The following is a 19,879-nucleotide window of genomic DNA, read 5'->3' on the forward strand; positions in this document are numbered from 1 at the left end:
GGTTGTTTTCGATCACAAAATAGCAACCCTTTCGTGGCGTTAAGGCTCGCGCTCAAATATCTGCAACTAAAATTTCTTCCGTTGAAGTCTGTAATTTTTCGTCCCATTTTTGCTTTCATTACTTTACGCTGGTGGGAGACGAACGGAGTTAAACCTCTGTAAACTGAGAAGACAGGTGTCGCAAGGAGGGTGCAGACGGAGGGTGGGCAAAGGCTTTGTGGGCACACCAGATTCGAACTCGAAAGATCAATTAATTAATTAATTAATTACTTAATTAAGTTGAGGTCTCTCTAGAATCTTGCTCGATCGTTAAAAACCAAACACAATACAGATCCCCTCACTGTCCTCTTGTGGATCTCATCATACGCTTACAAGTTACTGCCTATAAACTCCAAGTAAGTCCCGCTTTTCCTTTTCTATTTCCCGTTTTCTGTTTGTTTCCCGAGAAAATTCTAAAGAAAACGAAACCCTTGCTAATTTTTGGTTTGGAATTCGAATGCAATTGCATCAAATTTTGCTTCTTTGATTTGGGTATTTGCAGAATTTTGAGAAGACCCATTGGATTGGATTATACAAGGTTGAAGTGATGGAGGATGTTCGGGATCAGGAGCAGGCTGTGGCTGAGCAGCAAAGTCAACCACTTGGTAATGTTTAGTCATACTTTTGGCCTTAATTTTCACTCAATCAAGTCTTTCAGCTACACTTGGTTTCTGTAAAAAAGCAAATACATGTCAAATCTAAGACTCTTAGTTGTTTTTTAGCTTCAAATATATGTCAAACTAACCCGATAAGCGGGTTTTCGAGCGATTGAGTTGGACTGAATGAATACATGGAGATGTTTTCTTATCCTTTTCTACTTACTTTTTTCAAGAAAAATTCTCCTATAGATCATTATCTAGGGGAAAACTTATTGTTTCATTTACTAATTGATAAGATTTTTTGAAATACTTTGTATATCGATTATCGAGAAGGAACACAAGAGTTTGACATTATGACTACCGCTTCCACTACACTGATCCATCATTCCTCCATGCTTTTATTTTGAGTAACTAAGAAATTCTGTGTTCCAAAACTCATGTAGTATAAGTGGGGATGGCAGCTATATAGTCCCTGTATAATGTGCAGGGGGAAGAAGAAGTTTGTCGTTCCCCCTCTGCTTATGAGTGAATTAGATTCCAAATAATCATATAGTATGGAGCACTGTAATTCCTATAGGGTGTTGCAATCCATGTGAGCCTTGGAAAAAGGCCATCGCAATATAGACTACTACTCATCCTTTCATCTTCTTTGTAGGTCAAGATGGTGAAAGTGAAATAGTAACCGAAGGTGCTACCTTTGTGCATGGGGAACCTTCTCAAGATGCTAATGGCCCCCCAAAAGTTGATTCTAAGGTGGAAATCCTTCACGAGAAAGTCACAAAGCAAATCATTAAGGAAGGTCATGGTCAAATACCTTCCAAGTATTCAACATGCTTCTGTAAGTGTCAAGTGGTTGCTTATTCTTGTACTTCTAAATATGGTAATCTTTGGACAGTGCCATGTACATTAGTTGAAAATCTAATAATTGTTATTTGTGCATGTAAAATTTTACTGTGGGAGTAAGACATGAATGAGATTGTGACTTGCAAACAGACACACACAACATCCACGTTCACAGAGTTGTGTGTGTGCATAGGAGGAGTAATTGTGCATGCATTAGAATTTAAAAAAGGATGCTTAAGAAGGCTAAGATACGTGTAGAGAGGTCTTGTAGCGAATTTTTACTCCGGTTTTTTCAATCACTGATTGATTGGCATATGTGTGATAGTGCACTACAGGGCATGGACTGAAAGCACGGGACACAAGTTCGAAGATACAAGGGATGAACAACGACCACTTGAAATGATTTTGGGAAAAGGTATTAGCCTTGCCGGGTAGTCTGTTACCGTTGATATACACAAAATATATGAAAACTGAGTCCTGGCGTGTTCCTTGTTCAGCCTGAAATTAGTTTTGTGATTTCTGTATTGCATTTATTCTCTGTAATTACTTGTCATTTCAGATGATTTGGGTCCATAAGCCTTTAAGCATTATGTAGTGGTATTAAATACAATGGACTTCTTATTAGTAGTATATTTTTGTTACTGCAACAGAGAAAAAAGAAATGACTGGCTTGGCTATTGGGGTGTCCAGCATGAAGTCTGGAGAGCGTGCCCTATTACATGTGGGCTGGGAGTTAGGGTATGGGAAAGAAGGGAGCTTTTCTTTTCCGAATGTACCACCATTGGCAGATATATCATATGAAGTTGAGCTTATTGGATTTGATGAAACCAAAGAAGTAAGTTGCTCACTTGCGCACAAATGTCTTTCCAAGTAGTTACCAATGGAAGTTTCAGAATCTCTTTTCAGGAACTTGCTTCAGTAATATAGTAACATGTATATCTGTGGGTTCTGCCTTTCATAGGGGAAAGCTCGTGGTGACATGACTGTGGAGGAAAGGATTGGAGCAGCAGATAGAAGAAAAATGGATGGAAATGCTTTATTTAAAGAGGAAAAACTGGAGGAGGCAATGCAACAGTATGAAATGGTGACGCACTCGTAATTCTTACGTACTTCATTTATGGCTGATGACCTTTTGAGTTGTAGAGTCTCTTTTCTATGTTTCCTTCTGACCAGATTCTGGTGGGTTTTCTCAGGCTATAGCATATATGGGTGACGACTTCATGTTCCAGTTGTTTGGGAAGTACAGGGACATGGCTTTGGCTGTTAAAAATCCATGCCACCTTAACATGGCAGCGTCTTTTATAAAGCTCAAGCGCTATGAAGATGCCATTGGACAGTGCAGTATTGTAAGTATAATGCTCTCACAAGAAAGTCATCTAATTTCATCTGTTCAGCGACTGTGCTATTCATCATTATATACTTAGAAAGTTGGGTTTGTAGGCTTATTTGGCATTCTGTGAATTTTGAATCTTCATTCACTCTAACCTGCCATTTTGGATTGCCATCGAAATGAAAATGCTTTTAGTGTGGACCAGTGAAAAATTTGTAGGCTCACTAGCACCATTCTTCAATCAATAATCGAATTTTGGGTCTCATGCGACTCTTATGATCTCTAGTATGTTACTTTCCATGTTTTATCCTGTTGTTCATACTATGTGGATGTTATAACTCAAAATTGGCAAATGCAACTAATGTCTTGTAGTTGATTTTTCTGCATCGTTTTGTATGGAGTCTGCTGATATTACCTTATCATGAATACACATAAATTGTCAATGAAACTAACGCCTATGATTGATTTTTCTGCATTGATTGGAGTGGGCAGATATTTACATTTTCATGAATACCCATAAATTGTCCATGCAACTAACGTCTATTAATTTATTTTTCTGCTTTGCTAGGAGTTGGCAGATATTTACCTTTTCATGAATACCCTTAAATTGTCATTGAAACTGTGTTAACTGTAATTGGATGCATACTTGTAGGTACTAGCCGAGGATGAAAACAACGTCAAGGCGCTATTTAGGCGAGGAAAAGCCAGAGCAGAGCTTGGGCAGACAGATGCTGCGCGGGAAGACTTTCTAAAGGCGCGCAAATTTGCACCTCAAGACAAAGCTATTGCAAGAGAGTTACGTCTGCTTGCTGAACACGACAAGGCTGTTTATCAGAAACAAAAAGAAATCTACAAGGGAATTTTTGGACCAACCCCAGAGCCAAAACCCAAACGGAATAATCGGTTGATCATCTTTTGGCACTGGCTATTGTCATTGTTCTATCGTCTCTTCAGGCGCGAAAGGCATAAGGCTGAGTAGCCAGAGATCTTAAGCTCTTAAATTGTATGACAAACGAGGAAATTCATGTACTGAACCTATTCTAGTAAACAGGGCTTATGAATTCTGACCCTAAGGTTTGTTCGTTTACGTTGTGGGACGGAGTTTAGATGCCAATGTTTTTAGTCAGGAGCGAAGATATATTGATCAAATTGAACTGTTCTAAACTATTAGACAAAAGTTTGTTTACTGACTTTCGGTTGTGTAATTTCCATCGCTGCTGTGATCTTTTAAAGGAAAAACTAATGAAAAGAGCTTGAAAACTTTGAGTTTTAACGATAAGGACAAAATAAAGGATAAAGTGAATAATACTATGATTGATTTTTTAATGTAAAAATATGATTTTTCGTTAAAGTGCACGGTACCGGAAGCTTTTCGTTAAAATTCTCATCTTTTAAATGGTGTGTATAATGCGTCAATTTGTTTCTTTGGAGTAATGATTCTTGTTTGTTTAGTGTAACTTTGGCTGGAGAATTTGGTTTCTTTAGTTACGAGTTTAGGGGTCTACATGGATGGGAGTGATTTATACGCAAGGATTTGGATTTTTAGTGGCCTATTTGTCGATTTCTTCTCTTCTTTTTCTAAACTTGTAAGAAACTGCTAATTTTCTCATGAACTTTAATTTTAGCTAATTGCACTCCTAAACTTTTATACTTGGCCAATTTCCCAACTAAACTTTAATTTTAGCCGATACTTCTCTTAATTTTTTATAATTAGTCAATTTTTTCCCTAAATTTTAATTTTATAATTGCAAAAATGTAATTTTATCTCTAATGTGGATAACATATTGTTTTTCTTCTTCTTCTCTTCCGTTAGTTTAGTCCGTACACTATTTGTTTGAACTTTAGGGCTTAGGGGGGACTTAAAGTTCAGTGGAGAAATTGGCTAATTATATAAGTTCATGGGGGTAATCAATTAAAACTAAAATTCATAGGGAAAATTGACCAATTATAAAACTTTAGGAGGCAATCCGCTAAAATTAGAGTTTAGGGGAAAATTGGTAGTTCCTTACAAGTTAGGTGAGAATGGATAGCTCCTTACAAGTTCAGTAAGGAAATCTGCCAATACCTCTAATAAAAACTATAAAACTAGTAGGGAGCGCTTGGAATTGAGGTTTCAAATATCCTCAATCCAAACGGACCCAATTACAATTTATGACTTCCCTTGTCCCGTGATTAAGGGTTTTAGCCTTAACTTGCCGAAAACAGTCTCAACTTATTTTGACAAAAAAAATTCATAGACTAATGGTATGTTTACTACAGTGGAATGGGAGTGGAAAAAAGGAAAATTGATTCTCTCTCAAGTGATTCCACGGTTTAATAGTCTAATAATTTTTTAGGAATAAAAATGTAGGCGGACACACTCATGAAAAATCATGAATTCCAAATTTCAACACCTAGGGGTATGTGATTTTGACTCCAAGAGAAAGCTGCGAGATGGAGATTCGCATTGCGTGAGATTATTATAAAATTTTGAAATTTATCCTAAATTTTTTATTTTAAGGCTTACTTTTAACTACTCTTTAAAATTCGATTTCAATGTCACTTTGCCCTCTAAAACTTAAAAGTCGTTACTTTGATCTTTGAAACTCAATTTCGAGTCGTCATTTTGCTCCTTGTAACTCGATTTTGATCCTACATTGCCCCTTGAAACTCAATTTCGATCCCATTTTACCTCCTGGAACTCAAAAGTTGCTACTTTACCCTTGAAACTCAATAGTCACTCCACTTTAGCTTGTTTCAATGTATTCCTCTAAGTAACGTATCGTTAAGTTTATTTATGTGGCATAATTAGGGCCCACTTATGGCTGACATGGCACAAATATAAAGGTCACGTATCCAATCAAATGGTGCCACATAGATTGAAACAAAAAAATATAAATTTTCAAACATTGTATAACATATTATAAAATAGGAAAAGTAAGAAAAATAGCAAAAATGATTCATGGGTTTCATCTCTCCGACCCCTCTCTCTCCCCTCTGTCTAATCATCGTCCATACACTCATCCCTTCTCCCAGCCACCTTATCATTAGTTTCATTAATTTCATTATTTCTTGTGTTCTTTATAAAGTCGGCTGGTGAAGAGAGAATGAGGTACAAAAAACCTACTCGTCTCCTTCCATACTGTTCTTCCTTTTTGTTTTTTCATAGAAAACGTATAATGGAATATGGTTTTCTTATATTCATCTCCAACTAGGTTTACACCTTTTATACAAGAATACAGTAAACAAGATCCTAAACAAAAGCCTAGACACAAGGATCGTCAAGGACTAAACAAGGAAAGTAAATAACAATAATATCAACAATATCAATTAATAATATTGACTAATCTGTGGAGATACTTTCCTTAACACTCCCCCTCAAGTTGGAGTGTATGTTAATGACACCCAACTTGCTAAGTAATACTTCAAACTGTGTTGAACTCAATGGCTTGGTGAATATATCAGCCGGTTGATCACTTGTCCTCACGTACGCCGTACGTATCATCCCTTCCTGAATCTTCTCTCGTACTAGGTGACAATCAATCTCTATATGCTTCGTTCGCTCATGGAAAACGGGATTGGAGGCAATGTGTAATGCTGCTTGATTGTCACAAAACAACTTGGCAGGTTGTGAATCACTCACTTTCAGATCTTTCAAAATATTCTTCAACCATATGATTTCACAACATGTGGTGGCCATGGAACTGTAAAATGTTCGTCTGGGAGTAAGACATGAATGAGCTTGTGACCTGCAAACAGACACGCGCAACATCCACGCTCACAGAGTTGTGTATGCGTATAGAACTAATTGTGCATGCGTATAGGCATGCCTAAGATGCATGTAGACAGGTCTTGTAGTGAATTTTTTTACTCTGGTTTTTTTCAGTCACTGAGTGATTGGCATATGTGTGATAGTGCACCACAGGGCATGGACTGAAAGCACGGGACACAAGTTTGAAGACACATGGGATGAACAACGACCGCTTGAAATGATTTTAGGAAAAGGTATTAGCCTTGCCGAGTAGTATGTTACTGTTGATATATACAAAATGTATGCAAACGAGTTCTGGCATGCTCCTTCTTCAGTCTGCAATTAGTTTTCTGATTTCTTTATTGCATTTGTTCTCTGTAATTACTTGTCATTTCAGATGCTTTGGGTTCAAAAGCATTAAAGCATTATGTAGCGGTATTAAATACAATGGACTTCTTATTAGTAGTATATTTTTGTTTACTGCGACAGAGGAAAAAGAAATGACTGGCTTGGCTATTGGGGTGTCCAGCATGAAGTCTGGAGAGCGTGCCCTATTACACGTAGGCTGGGAGTTAGGGTATGGGAAAGAAGGGGGCTTTTGTTTTCCGAATGTTCCACCATTGGCTGATATATCATATGAAGCTGAGCTTATTGGATTTGATGAAACCAGAGAAGTAAGTTACTCACTTGTTCTCAAATGTCTTCCCAAGTAGTCAACAATGGAAGTTTCAGATTCTCTTTTTCAGGGAGTTGCTTCAGTAATATAGTAACATATATATATCTGTGGGTTCTGCCTTTCATAGGGGAAAGCTCGTAGTGACATGACCTTGGAGGAAAGGATTGGAGCAGCAGATGGAAGAAAGATGCATGGAAATGCTTTATTTAAAGAGGAAAAACTGGAGGAGGCAATGCAACAGTATGAAATGGTTACGCACTTGTAATTCTTACATATTTTATTTATGGCTGATGAGCTTTTGAGTTGTACAGTCTCTCTTCTATATTTCCTTTCTGACAAGATTCTGGTGGGTTTTATCAGGCCATAGCATATATGGGTGACGACTTCATGTTCCAGTTGTTTGAGAAGTACCGGGACATGGCTTTGGCTGTTAAAAATCCATGCCACCTTAACATGGCAGCGTGTTTTATAAAGCTCAAGCGCTATGAAGAAGCCATTGGACAGTGCAGCATTGTAAGTATAATGCTATCACAAGAAAGTCATCTAATTTCATGTGTTCAGGCGATTGTGCTATTCATCATTAGATACTAGAAAGTTGGATTTGTAGGCTTATTTGGGAGCATAACTGCATCTGTAAGTTCGAATCTGCATTCACTCTAACCTGCCATTTTGGATTGCCATAGAAATGAAAATGCTCTTAGTATGGACCAGTGAAAATTTTGTAGGTTCACTACTCACTAGCACCATTCTTCGTTCAATAATCGAATTTTGGGTCCTATACGAATCTTATGATATCCTGTATGTTACTGTCCATGCTTCTTCCTTTTGTTCAAACTTCAAACTATATGGCTGTGATAACTTAAAATTGTCAATGCAACTGCATCTGTTGATTGATTTTTCTACATTGCTTGGAGTCGGCAGATATTTACTTTTTCATGAATACCCTTAAATTGTCAATGCAACTGTGTTAAACTGCTAGTGGATGAATGCTCACAGGTACTGGCAGAGGATGAAAACAACGTCAAAGCGCTATTTAGGCGAGGAAAAGCCAGAGCAGAGCTTAGGCAGACAAATGCTGCGCAGGAAGACTTTCTAAAGGCGCGCAAATTTGCACCTCAAGAAAAAGCTATTGCAAGAGAGTTACGTTTGCTTGCTGAACACGACAAGGCTGTTTACCAGAAACAAAAAGAACTCTACAAGGGAATTTTCGGACCAACCCCGGAACCTAAACCCAAACCCAAACGGGATAATCGGTTGATCATCTTTTGGCACTGGCTGTTGTCATTGTTCTATCATCTCTTCAGGCTCGAAAGGCGTAAAGCTGATTAGTCAAAGATCTTAAGCTCTTGAATTGTATGACAAATGAGGAAATTCATGTACTGAACCTGTTCTGGTAAACAGAGCTTATGATTCTGACCCTGAGGTTCACTCGTTTACGTTGTGGCAGGGGAGTTTAGATGCGAACATTTTTAGCCAGGAACGAAGATACATTGATCAAATTGAACTTGTCTGTGAGTTTCGGTTGTGAAATTTCGGTCGCCAACATAATCCTTAGATGGTGTGCAAATTGAGTCTATTTGTTACTTTGAAGTATTGCTTCTTGTTTATTTAGTGTATCTTTGGCAGGAGAACTTGGTTTCTTTAGTTACAAGTTTAGTGGTCTACATGGATGAGAGTGATTTTAAACACAAGGATTTGAAATTTGGCGCATGAAATTGAAATTTATGAAATCATAAAAATATTGGTTTAAGACTTCCCACTTCTCGATTCCTTTAAGTGTAGAAAATATCGTTTAAAAAAATAAAAAATTGGATTGAGGTTTGAATATTTCCTCAATCCAAATGGACCCCAATTTATGACTTCACTTGTCCCCATAGTTTAAGGGTTTTAGCCTTAAATTGTGGGGAAAGGGATGACAAAGGAATGTCTTGTATAATTTTCTTTAATTAATTGAAGAAACAAAATTTGAATTTGAGACTTCTTTCGACAAAAATATTTCGTAGACTGATGATATGTTTACCAAGTGGAATGGGGGTGGAAAAAGGGGAATTTGATTTCTCCGCTTATTCCACGGTTTAATAGTTTAATAATTTTTAGGAATGAAAATATAGGTGGAGTCCAATCAAGGTCAGTAATCATACTCGTGAAAAATCGTCAATTCCAGTACTTGGGGTATGAGATTTTTTTTTTTTTTTTGAACTAATGATATTATCTACACTAAGAAGAGAGGGTGAGTTTAGCCCCACAATAGGCTAGCAATAACGTAATTCAAATTTATAACTTAAAACATTTCACTTATAAGTAAAAAATAATACAATTATACTATAGTACTAAGTGACTTGGGATATGAGATTTCGAGTTCTAAGAGAAAGCTACAAGATGAGATCATTAAAGAACTCTGAAAAAGATAAAAAAAATAGGATTTTTCAAAGTGTTTGAACACGGACACCTTCGTCATATGTCCTTGTACAAATGAAATGATATTTTAAAAACTTTGCTCTATCTATATAATAATATATGGCATCTATGTTACCAAGTGGAATGGGGGTGGAAAAAGGGGAATTTGATTTCTCCGCTTATTCCGCGGTTTAATAGTTTAATAATTTTTAGGAACGAAAATGTAGGCGAAGTCCAATCAAAGTCAGTAATCAATACTCGTGAAAAATCGTCAATTCCAGTACCTGGGGTATGAGATTTTTTTTCTTTTTTGAACTAATAATATTATTTACACTGAGAAGATGGGGTGAACTTAGCCCCAGAATAGGCTAACAATAATGAAATTCAAATTCGTCTTTGACGAAAATCAAACTTAAAACATTTCCCTTATAAGTGAAAAAGAATACAATTATATCATAATATTAAGTGGTGACTTGGGATATGAGATTTCGACTCCAAGGGAAAGTTGTAAGATAAGATCATTAAAGAACTCCGAAAAAAGATAAAAAAATAGGACTTCTCAGAATGTTTGAACACAGACACCTTCGTCATATGTCCTTGTACAAATGAAATGATATTTTAAAAAACTTTGCTCTATCTATATAATAATATATGGCGTCTATGTTCCCCGATACATTAAAAAATCTCTCAAAAAATAAAGAGCCTCTCAGAGTACTTGCTTCCATTTGGATGCTGGCCTTCAGGCTAATTCCCTAACATCTGATAATTAGACTGAAATTCTGGAAACCATTTTTGTAATCATTATTATTTGCTACATAAACTAAAATAATAATAATAATCCAAAAAGTAAAAACAACATTTCTTCATTTTCTAATATGCAATTACAAGGATACAATCAGGGTTTGGTCTAAAATTTAGAATTTAGAATTTCACCCAAATCAGCAACAAACCCACTAAAAACACCAACTTTTACCCTCTCCATTTTTTACCAAGGATGGTTGGGGGCCATGGAAGTCCAAGCACAGTAGGCACAGACAATCCTCTGAGAAATATACACATAAACAGCAAATGACAAGCTCATCAGCATCAGATCCTTCCAATCACCCTTCTGCTTTGGGCTCAAATTCTCCTTCAAATTCTTCCCCAACTTGTCAAATCCCAGCAACATCATTGGCTGCTGCTTTTTTTCTTGCTTCTCTTGTTTCTCTGTTGGCTCATGGCCTCGGCAAGATACAAGAACTGGGCTGCTTCTGCTTCTGCTTTTGATCTGGGAAGATTGACTGCCAAATGAAGGGGCAGATGATGGGATTTGGAAAGTGAAGAGATTTTGGGTGATTAGGAAGGGTGGTTGGGAGGTGGAATTGAGCAAGATTGGTTTCTCCATTTGGATGGTTTGAGTGGGGAAGGGAGGGGAAGTCTGGTGTTTGACCATGGAAAAGAAAACCCAATCATCCCCTCATTGGCCAATGTATTTTAGGAAGAAAATATCTTTTGGTTTTTTGGTTTTTTCTCTCCAATACATTATACATGTGCGAAATATCTTTCATGGAAAATTTTGTACTTTTGTAATTATGAAATTGGGGATTTTCGCATTCTCTTTTTGTCATCGTAATTTTATCTTTATATTTTTTTTCAATATTTATAATTTAAATGTTAAATAAACAGATGTATGCGAGGTGAAAAAGAGAGTGCAAAAATCATTCGTAGGCCATATAACTCATGGGACCTACATGAAGTGATGAAAAAAAAAAAAAAACCTTTAGCCATTTAGAGAGAAAAACTAAGAAAGTCATCCTTGTCTTTGGGTTGTGGAGCCTTTGGCAATCCTTCTTAGTCTTTTCTCCACAAACACCCCCCCCCCCCCCCCCCCCCCCCAACTCTTCCTTTTACTTTTGATGTTGGGGGTGCAATTATTGCTGAAATAACCATTGTCTTTCGGCCAGACGCACAACAAAGACAAGGTTTTGACTCCAACTCAAAATGGTCATGCTGTTCTTTCAAATTTACCGACATAATAGGAAATAATGGAAGTTATAACTTAAAATGTAGCATTTAAGTATAAAATATATCCGGAATCTCTTCGTTACATTACCATCCATTATTCCATGTTTTAGAAAAGGAATGATTCTAAATTCAGAAAGGGTTAATTACACTAACACTTTTGAAGTTTATCATTTTTTACAAAATCTTTATAAATTTGAAACATTACATTAAACACCCTTGAAGTTTTCATTTGTTTAATAATGTTTCATTGTAATTTTTTTTAATTTGATTTATTTATTTATGAAGTTTTCATTTTCAGTTTTAAAATAATTACCTGCAAGAGTAATTTCGTCCATAAGGCGATGAATGTAAAATAAATAAAAATCTCAAAACGTGAATGTAATATTGTTAAAAAATAATAAAATGGAAAGAAACAAAATCCAAATTTCAAAGTTCAGCGTCCGTTGCGTTGACGTTTATGCTCTTCTTATCCCCTACGTCTCCACTAATCTCTCATTCCCTTTCACCACCTTTCTTTAATCTTTGGGGCCCACCTCCAACTGTGACCCCACAACCTAAAATCCAAAACTGAATCTTCACCCTCGAGATTATAACCCAACACAATCCACACCGTACAATGTCAAAATAGTCAATTAAAGTAATCAATGGCTCGGCGTCGAAAGCACAACGACGAGTCAAACCCTCCCTCCTTCCACTTCGTAGTTTAATACCAGCACAACCTCATCGCCAAACGACATGCCGTTTGTGGTTCCTAAGCCATGTAGTAAACAAAAAAATATAATTTTCGCACTCCCCTTTTTCTGCTAGTCATTGTACTGAATCAATCAAAAGAAAATCAATCAACGAGCAAAAGCGAAGGAAGAGTGTAGAAGGAGAAAACGAGAGTAAAAATCACTACCCTACAACGATACTTGGTTCCGTAAATCATAAATAGGAACACTGCTTCATACCAAAATAAAAGAGACGAGGCAATCTCTCTGTACAGATTCTGGTTAGTGGTTCATGAAACAAATACAACAGAAACTCTGAAGAACAAAACCTAATTGGAGCTATAAAAACACTACATTACAAGGTACAACATAAAACTATCAGCACGCCCAAGGTTACGGTTACCCGCCACATCGAAAACCCTATCGGAACTCCTCGTCGTCTGCCAATCACAAGGAATGGTTCCGCTTCGTCGCTTCCATCTTTAGCAAGAGATCCTTTATATCTGCTTCCATTCTCATCTTCATGGTGGAGTATTCACGATATGCTCGATCTAGAGCTTGTACTTCTTCGACTTTCTTGTTGCGCATTTCCTCTGCCTCGACCAAGCGCAGCTTTGTTATTCTGCTCCTATATTCCTCTTCAATTTTTTCATTCTTTGCCATCGCTATGCGTTTAAGTCCCTCGGCATCTCTTCTTGCGTCATCTGCTCGTGTTTGGAACATTTTCGCTTCAGCCTGCTTGATCCTCACAATGCTCTCCAGCTCATCGAAAAGAGGTTCTTTTTGGGCACTGGTGTGAAACTCCATCTCCAGTAGACGTTTATCATGCTGATCGTAGTTAAAGCTAGGATGAATGTTTGCTGCAGTCTCCAACTTAGAGGACTTCTCTGTATATACCGATTTCAGCCATGCGGGTTCCTGGCTTGGCCCAGCAATCCCATTGCTAACTTTACTATGATCCTTCGTCGATAAAACGGGTGTTTTCCCTAGCTTGGAACTGTCAGCGTCTGCAACAAAAAGTGAAAGGACTTACTAGCAATCTTACAGTTTCCATTTAACTAAACACAGGATTACTGCACGGAGCAAAAAGGCACAGCTTTGAGATTCAACAAAGCCATGAGTTTCTGCTTCGGCATTGTGTACTCGTGCTATATACTCGGTAATACTCGATACTATTCTTTCCCCTTAATATTCTCACATGAGCATAAAAAAGCAGTTCAGAGACTGGATACAGACGCTTTTAGGCCAGCCATCAAACTGAATCCCCCGAACCCAGAATAAAAAAACGAAGCTTCAAGCAGGCCAAACACATTAAGTAGCGTCAACATTTCAAAAGGTTTCCACACATGTCAAAACAAAGTACACAACTTAAAAAACTTTTATTAACAGCAATTCACAAGTATCCAAATCTCTATATGTAACATCGATATCTTGTAAACCATGGAGAAATGAAGTATCTGTAGATTTCACGAGGCAAAATATAACAAAGCCATTTTCCCGAAGAAAAATCCAACAGAAGCAAGGTAAGTCATCTTAGAAAAACTATGTAATTGACTGTTCTTTTATACCCTCAATAGCATGAAACACCCTATTTACTAAAAACAAATATATGGCAGATAGAAAATATATTGTATTGAATGTTCATTAGAAAAAAAAAAAAAAAGGTATGATTCTAAACAATGATATTATGACAATGCAGATTATAACCCCAAAAAGTATCGTAAGAATAAAACATTAAAATGTTTCGGATAAAACAAATAACTTACCCGCGAGAAAAGCCATGACATAACCGTAAACCTCCGGAAGGTCAGACTTGTTTACCAGTCTTGCCAGTGATTGATCAGCAATTTCATAAAGTCTTCTCCCTCTCATGTCCTTGCTGACACCAAAGATTCTCTTGACGTATTCAAGTTCCCTAGCAAGATTTTCCATTGTCCAATCCTTTGCGAAATTCTGAAAAACCTCCTTCACAAAGCCAAACATCTCAGAAGGATGATCGCAGGCCACACAATGAAACTGCATCTCGGTCGTCCCTTGGGATCCAGTAGCACTGCGTCCATTTCTAATATAAGATTCCCGCAATGCACAATCCGCATGGCACCAATGGAGACAAACATCACACCCAATCCAACTACATGTATTCGAGGCCATGTCAAACTTTGAGCACACAAGACACATACATGTACTGCAAAAACCACTCTTTTGCGAACAAACTTTGCAATCACATTCATCCACAGGCACAGAGCTCCGACAAGAAGGATTTCTGCATCTTGAGTTCAGAAAAATTTCAGCTAACTCAGAAGATGATGCACCATTCTCTGGCTGGAGATAATTCGGTAGAGCAGTCTTCAGAGCAACCAAGATTTCCAGTTGCGCACGATGAGCCTTTAGTAGCATCTCCATGGTTATATCAGACCTGCTCTGCAGTGCCTTCTGGAATGCAAATAGTTGCATGCGCTTATCCATATTTAACATCATATCGCGAATGGTCTCCTTCACACATGAAGCGGATTGTCCTGTCATCTCATGAAACTTTCTAGCCATTACATGTATGGGATCGGAGACAATCCTGGCAACGATTGTCTCCACAAAATCAGCTCCACCAATGAGAAACTGCTCTTGTTCCTTCTGACTGCTAGTCCTATATAAACTACCACTACTTTTCTCTCTCATTAGCCGTTTCCTGTCAAAACTATAGTTTGATCCCATTTCATGAGATCCAACGCTATTTGAAGGTGATCTAACATCCTCATGGTTCCTTGCCTGTCCTCCTGACAACTGCTTGTGGAAGCTCAGCTGCCTTTCCATTCCATTCGCCACTTTAGGGCTTCCTTCAGGATGTCTAAGATGTTGTTGCCCTTGGCCCAACTGACCATTTGGAATGCCTTGCGATGCTTGAGACTGTTGTTGTTGAGACCCGTTTCCATTCATCAAGATTCTTTGATACAAAGGGACTTCTTTACTCTTAGCATCATTCTGAGTGAGTGCTTGCCAAGGAACTTCTTTACCCTTAGCCTCACTCTGAGCGAGTGCCTGCCAATCAATTCCCTGGAAAAGGGGACGACTTTTAACCGACTGTTCAAAGTCCATCGAATTCTGGGTGGTTAGCGAACAGCTAGGGTTGTGATAAAACGACTGCGAGCCTGAAAAGGATACTGACTGAGTAAATCCATCAGAGTTAGTACGAAAAGTATTACTTAGAGACTGAACACTCATTGATTGATCAGGAGAACCGGGAGCTGCGCCACCAATGGGTAACAAAACGTTAGGCAAGCTAAGAGAAAGATCAAGAGGCTCAAGTGCCAGCTTCTCATCCTTCATACTAGCACCAGATTGATCAGCCTTCTCCTGTCTCCTAACCGGAGAGCTTGAAAACAACTCGAAACCCCTACTGCTGGGTCCTTCCATATCATTTTCCATACCAGTGAGCAGCTCTCTGGATTCTCTGCCAACCCACCGACCATCTTCAGCTGAATCCACCAGATCGGCTGGTGCCACGGCCACGCTTTTACCTTTATCCTTAAAATTCTGACTCAAACTCATACTCATATCCACCGTATTCAGCTTAACCACTTCATTATCCTCCTCATCCTCGGTTACCACCTTATCTGACTCTGTCATTTCGTCGTCATCATCCTCCGCCTTCACTTCAAGGTCTATTCCCTTATCTTGCTTTGGTTCCTTTTCCAATTCCTTCGGAATCTCCACGACCACTTCTTCATCACCTTCCCTGAAACTCCCTTTTCCCTCATCTTCACGAGCTTCCACATTCCCGCTTTGATCAATCATATCGATCTCGCTATTTGGTAAGTCATCATCTTTCTTCTCCTCCTCCTCATCTTGCCTTCCACACACACTCCCTTTATTTTCATCTTTCACCTCTTGTTTATCCGAGGACTCGCCTTTCTCCTCCCTAGCCTCTTGTTTATCCATAGTCTCAGCTTTCTCCTCAACGTTATCTGTATCTGTAACCAAAGACGCGCTTCGGATCTGTGCTTCTTCCGTTTCAGCTCCGCCTTCAAGGCCCAATTGGGGCTCACCTCCACCACCAGCTCCAGCTTCCGGGTCAAGCTCACCCTCCTCCATTTCACTACTACTCCTACTCCCCTTCTCAGCCTGAACCTCCTCTGTCTCCGTCTCCGTCTCCGTCTCCCTCTTCCTCACCTCAACACTCTTTGGCCGCTCCACCGGAACCTCCTCCGTCTCCGTCTCCGTCTCTCTCTTCCTCACCTCAACACTCTTTGGCTGCTCACCCTGAATCTCTTCAGCCTCCGCCTCCGTCTCCTTCTTCCTCACCTCAACACTCTTCGACTGCTCACTCCCCACCGAGTCCTTGGACCAAGTCGGAGACTTGGACTTCGACTCCGATTTCGACCCCTTCCCATCCCTAAACCTCCTCACCGGAGACCTAACCCTAGACTGCTCGCTCCCCGAATCCCTCGAATTCGACCACGTCGGCGACCTCACGTCCCTCAACCCCTTCCCTCCTCCTCTCTCCTCGAACTCCTTCCCGAACCTACGCCACGACAACGCTCCGCTCCCGCTGCCTTCGCGCCTGGACCTGTCCCTCTCCGATCGAAACCCTTTCGGAAACTCCGCCGGCGACCTCCTCGACGCGGAGAAGCTCTCGGACCGGTGCATCAAATTACGATCGTACCCTCCGCCATCTCTGTTGTACCGATCGGTCCCCTTCCTCCTATCGAAACCGTCGAACTCGTGCTCCGTCCTCTTCCGGACAGTTCTGGACCCGCCGCCGGAGCCGGCCGGTTCCCGATCGTCGTAGGAGCGAGCCGGCCCTTTCGAAGATGCGGAGGAGGACGAAGAAAGCAAACCCTTGCGCACAGTATCTGGCTTGTAGTAGAAGCTCCGGTGCGAAGAGGAGGAGGAGGTCCGGCCGGGGTTGGAGCTCGGGTTCGGGTTAGGATTCGGATCCTTACTGAAGGAATCGAGATCGTCGCTGGATCTCAACCTCTTCATTTCTCCCCCAAATTAAAAATTAAATCAGAAAAAAAAAAAAAAATTGAAGAGCTACCGGCTACGATGTTGTATGTGAGCTGAAGGGGTGAGGGCTTTTGCCCATAAGGGAAGTCGAATTGACGGGGATTTCGACGGAAGCTGTTTGGAAAGTGAGATGGGGTTGCAGAGAGAGGGGATAGCCGGCGAAGGAAGGAAGGTTTGGGAAGAGAGGGAGGGGTAAAATTGGAAGAGGGGAAAATGGGGGTGGGTGTTGGTGTGGATTTCAAACTGTGGTTTCGTTGAGTCAACGCAGCTTTAACTACTGATGAGGAGAGAGAAAGAGAGACAGGAGAGAGAGAGTTGGATACGCAAAGTGCGTGGAAACGCATTGAAGACTGAAGAATGTGTCGCTTGACTCCCTTCATTGGCAGCGTCAGATTTTTCAATGCTTCGTGACCAGAGTGAAATAGTACATTAAGCGTTATAATATAATTTAATGAAAAATTTTGTCTAACATTTTGACAATTTGTGTACTAAAGGGTGTGCACACGGGCATGTTAGGAGGTTTGATGGATTAGAAGATTAACATTCGATGCGTAAAACTTTTATGGCATCAAATTATCCTTCTACCATTAGAATTTCAAAAAAAATCAACGCTATGAAACTGTAGGTTATTATAGAAGTAGGTTCGATTTCATTTGGTTCAATTTTTTGTCAAAATTGAAACCGAACCAAAACTTCGGTTCAATTTTTTTTGTTTTTTCAGTTCAATTTGGTTTTGTTCAGTTCGGTTTCAGCTTTTATTTTATTTTATAAAACTTTATCATTTTTAATATGAAATTTAGAATAAAGGCTTGTGTTGGTAGACTAATAATAAGAAAATGAAGAAAGTGGGAAGGTAGTTGTACATATACAAGATCATATAAATCAATTATATTCTATCAACAACCTCAATTACAAAGAAAAATTATCATCGTATCCATTCAAAAAGCAAATAAATAGAGAAGTTCTTCCAAGTTCCAAAGTCTTCCAAAACTTTCTTCCATAACCAATGAAATATCCTCCCTAATTTTTTTTGAACCCAAAATATCCTCCCTAATTGAACCAAGTATGCTCCTTGAAAAAGCCCTAGGCTTAGTTTCAAACTTAGCAACAAAGTTTCACAAAAAAAATCATGGGCATACATTCATAAAGTGTACATGAATTTGGTTCGGTTTGGTTTCCAAACCTCCAAAATTAAAACCAAACCAATAAGATTCAGTTTGATTTTATTTTGGTTTTCGGTTCGTGTATTTGGTCTGGTTTTTTTCAGTTTTCGGTTTTTCGAACCCATCCCTAGGTTATTACATTCGTTATTTCTCAAAATTCATTTTAATAAAAGAACAATAATATCTAAAATCAATAAAATTATAATAACAATAAAAAGAGTCAATTGTCACATACGTAGTATGTGGTAAGAGGCTAATTTTCTCAAAATGAACGAGACATTCATTAAAAAGAAAAAAAATCATTCGATTTGAAGAGTATTTAATTATTTATATGAATTTAATCATTTATATGAATCAAACAAATTAACTCTTCTTAAAGAAAAACTTCGATAAGTCATATTAATCATAGAATCCAATAATACAAAATATAGAGAATAGAGAAACTCATTTTTTGAGAAAGTCGTTGAACTATCATATCAAAGTTTTTCTCCTCTTTATTGATTGAAGTACGGGTGTATTTTTTTCCAAAATTAAACTTTTATTTTGGCTAATAATAAAAAGAAGTCGGTAAGATTTAGATGGTTAGGTGAGGTTATGAGGGGAATTAGAGAAGGTGGGAGAGCTTGAACTTGAGTGAGGAGAGCCACAAGTGAAATTCTACAAGTGACTTGTTCAAGATTTAGAGATCCGAATGAAAATTTGAAGTGCCAATAACAATTTTTTATATATATAGATCTACATAAAATCAAAACAATAGCCATTTCTTTCAAGCAATGAAAATTTTGGAATTGCTTCATTGATTTGAGTCTTGCAGTTGGAGTGTTGGAAATTACAGAATTTATAGGAATAATACCGGTAATGTTTCGTTAAAATTTTCTTAAATAAATTTCACAACAATATAATAATTTTGAATGACATAGTGAGTAGTACTTATTTCTTTAAATTTAAAACATTTGTTTAGGTGGAGGATAGTCAACATGCAAAATAGTTTCTAACGTTATTGTGTAGCAGATGAAAACGATTTTAGCCAAATTTTAATTGACACAGATTGGTGATGTTACTTTTTCTATACACGTTTTTATGCGGTTCATTCTATAATGTATTTTAAATTATCTAAATCGTTTATCTTTTAGGTCTTTGCTTCAAATATCATGTCTACCAAAAAACACTCAAATATGAAACTATATAACTATTGAATTAAGGGTTTAGGGTTTCTTAGTAGAATTATATTCGTCAATTTTTTTCACTACAAATGAATGTTTTAATGGTTTTAAATTTGTCTCCTTTTTTGCAAGGACGATCTATGAATGATGTTCTAAAAGAATTACGATTTGGATAGTTAAAATCTATTATTTAGTGAGCTCAAAAAAATGTGTTAAAAATTGTG

At 38.3% G+C, this 19,879-nt stretch overlaps 2 protein-coding genes across 5 annotated transcripts; one reads left to right on the forward strand and one right to left on the reverse strand.

The window, feature by feature from the left end:
- The first annotated feature begins 24 nt into the window (after positions 1–24).
- LOC137748614 (peptidyl-prolyl cis-trans isomerase FKBP42) lies at positions 25–8,561 on the forward strand. 4 transcript variants are annotated; one of them, XM_068488782.2, is made up of 8 exons: positions 25–395; positions 542–644; positions 1,294–1,476; positions 1,807–1,896; positions 2,132–2,316; positions 2,443–2,565; positions 2,675–2,827; positions 3,464–4,001. In XM_068488782.2, exons 2-8 carry the CDS (start codon positions 587–589, stop codon positions 3,788–3,790), a joined length of 1,119 nt encoding a protein of 372 aa, XP_068344883.1. In that variant the 5' UTR covers positions 25–395; positions 542–586; the 3' UTR covers positions 3,791–4,001. The 4 variants fall into 4 exon arrangements, with proteins under 4 accessions (XP_068344883.1, XP_088536216.1, XP_088536213.1 ...); XM_088680090.1 differs by having other exon boundaries at positions 84–395; positions 554–644; XM_088680087.1 differs by lacking the exon at positions 3,464–4,001 and adding an exon at positions 8,214–8,561 and having other exon boundaries at positions 257–395; positions 554–644.
- Positions 8,562–12,538: 3,977 nt separating this feature from the next.
- Positions 12,539–17,722, reverse strand: LOC137747045 (protein OBERON 4). Its single transcript, XM_068487046.2, has 2 exons — positions 14,095–17,722; positions 12,539–13,335 (listed from the first exon to the last, which is right to left on the reverse strand). The coding sequence occupies exons 1-2, from the start codon at positions 17,303–17,305 to the stop codon at positions 12,776–12,778; spliced, it is 3,771 nt and encodes a 1,256-aa protein (XP_068343147.1). The 5' UTR covers positions 17,306–17,722; the 3' UTR covers positions 12,539–12,775.
- Positions 17,723–19,879: the final 2,157 nt, after the last annotated feature.

The sequence above is a fragment of the Pyrus communis genome, chromosome 2 (assembly GCF_041283825.1).
Source record: "Pyrus communis isolate YQ-2024b chromosome 2, ASM4128382v1, whole genome shotgun sequence".
Lineage (NCBI taxonomy): Eukaryota > Viridiplantae > Streptophyta > Magnoliopsida > Rosales > Rosaceae > Pyrus > Pyrus communis.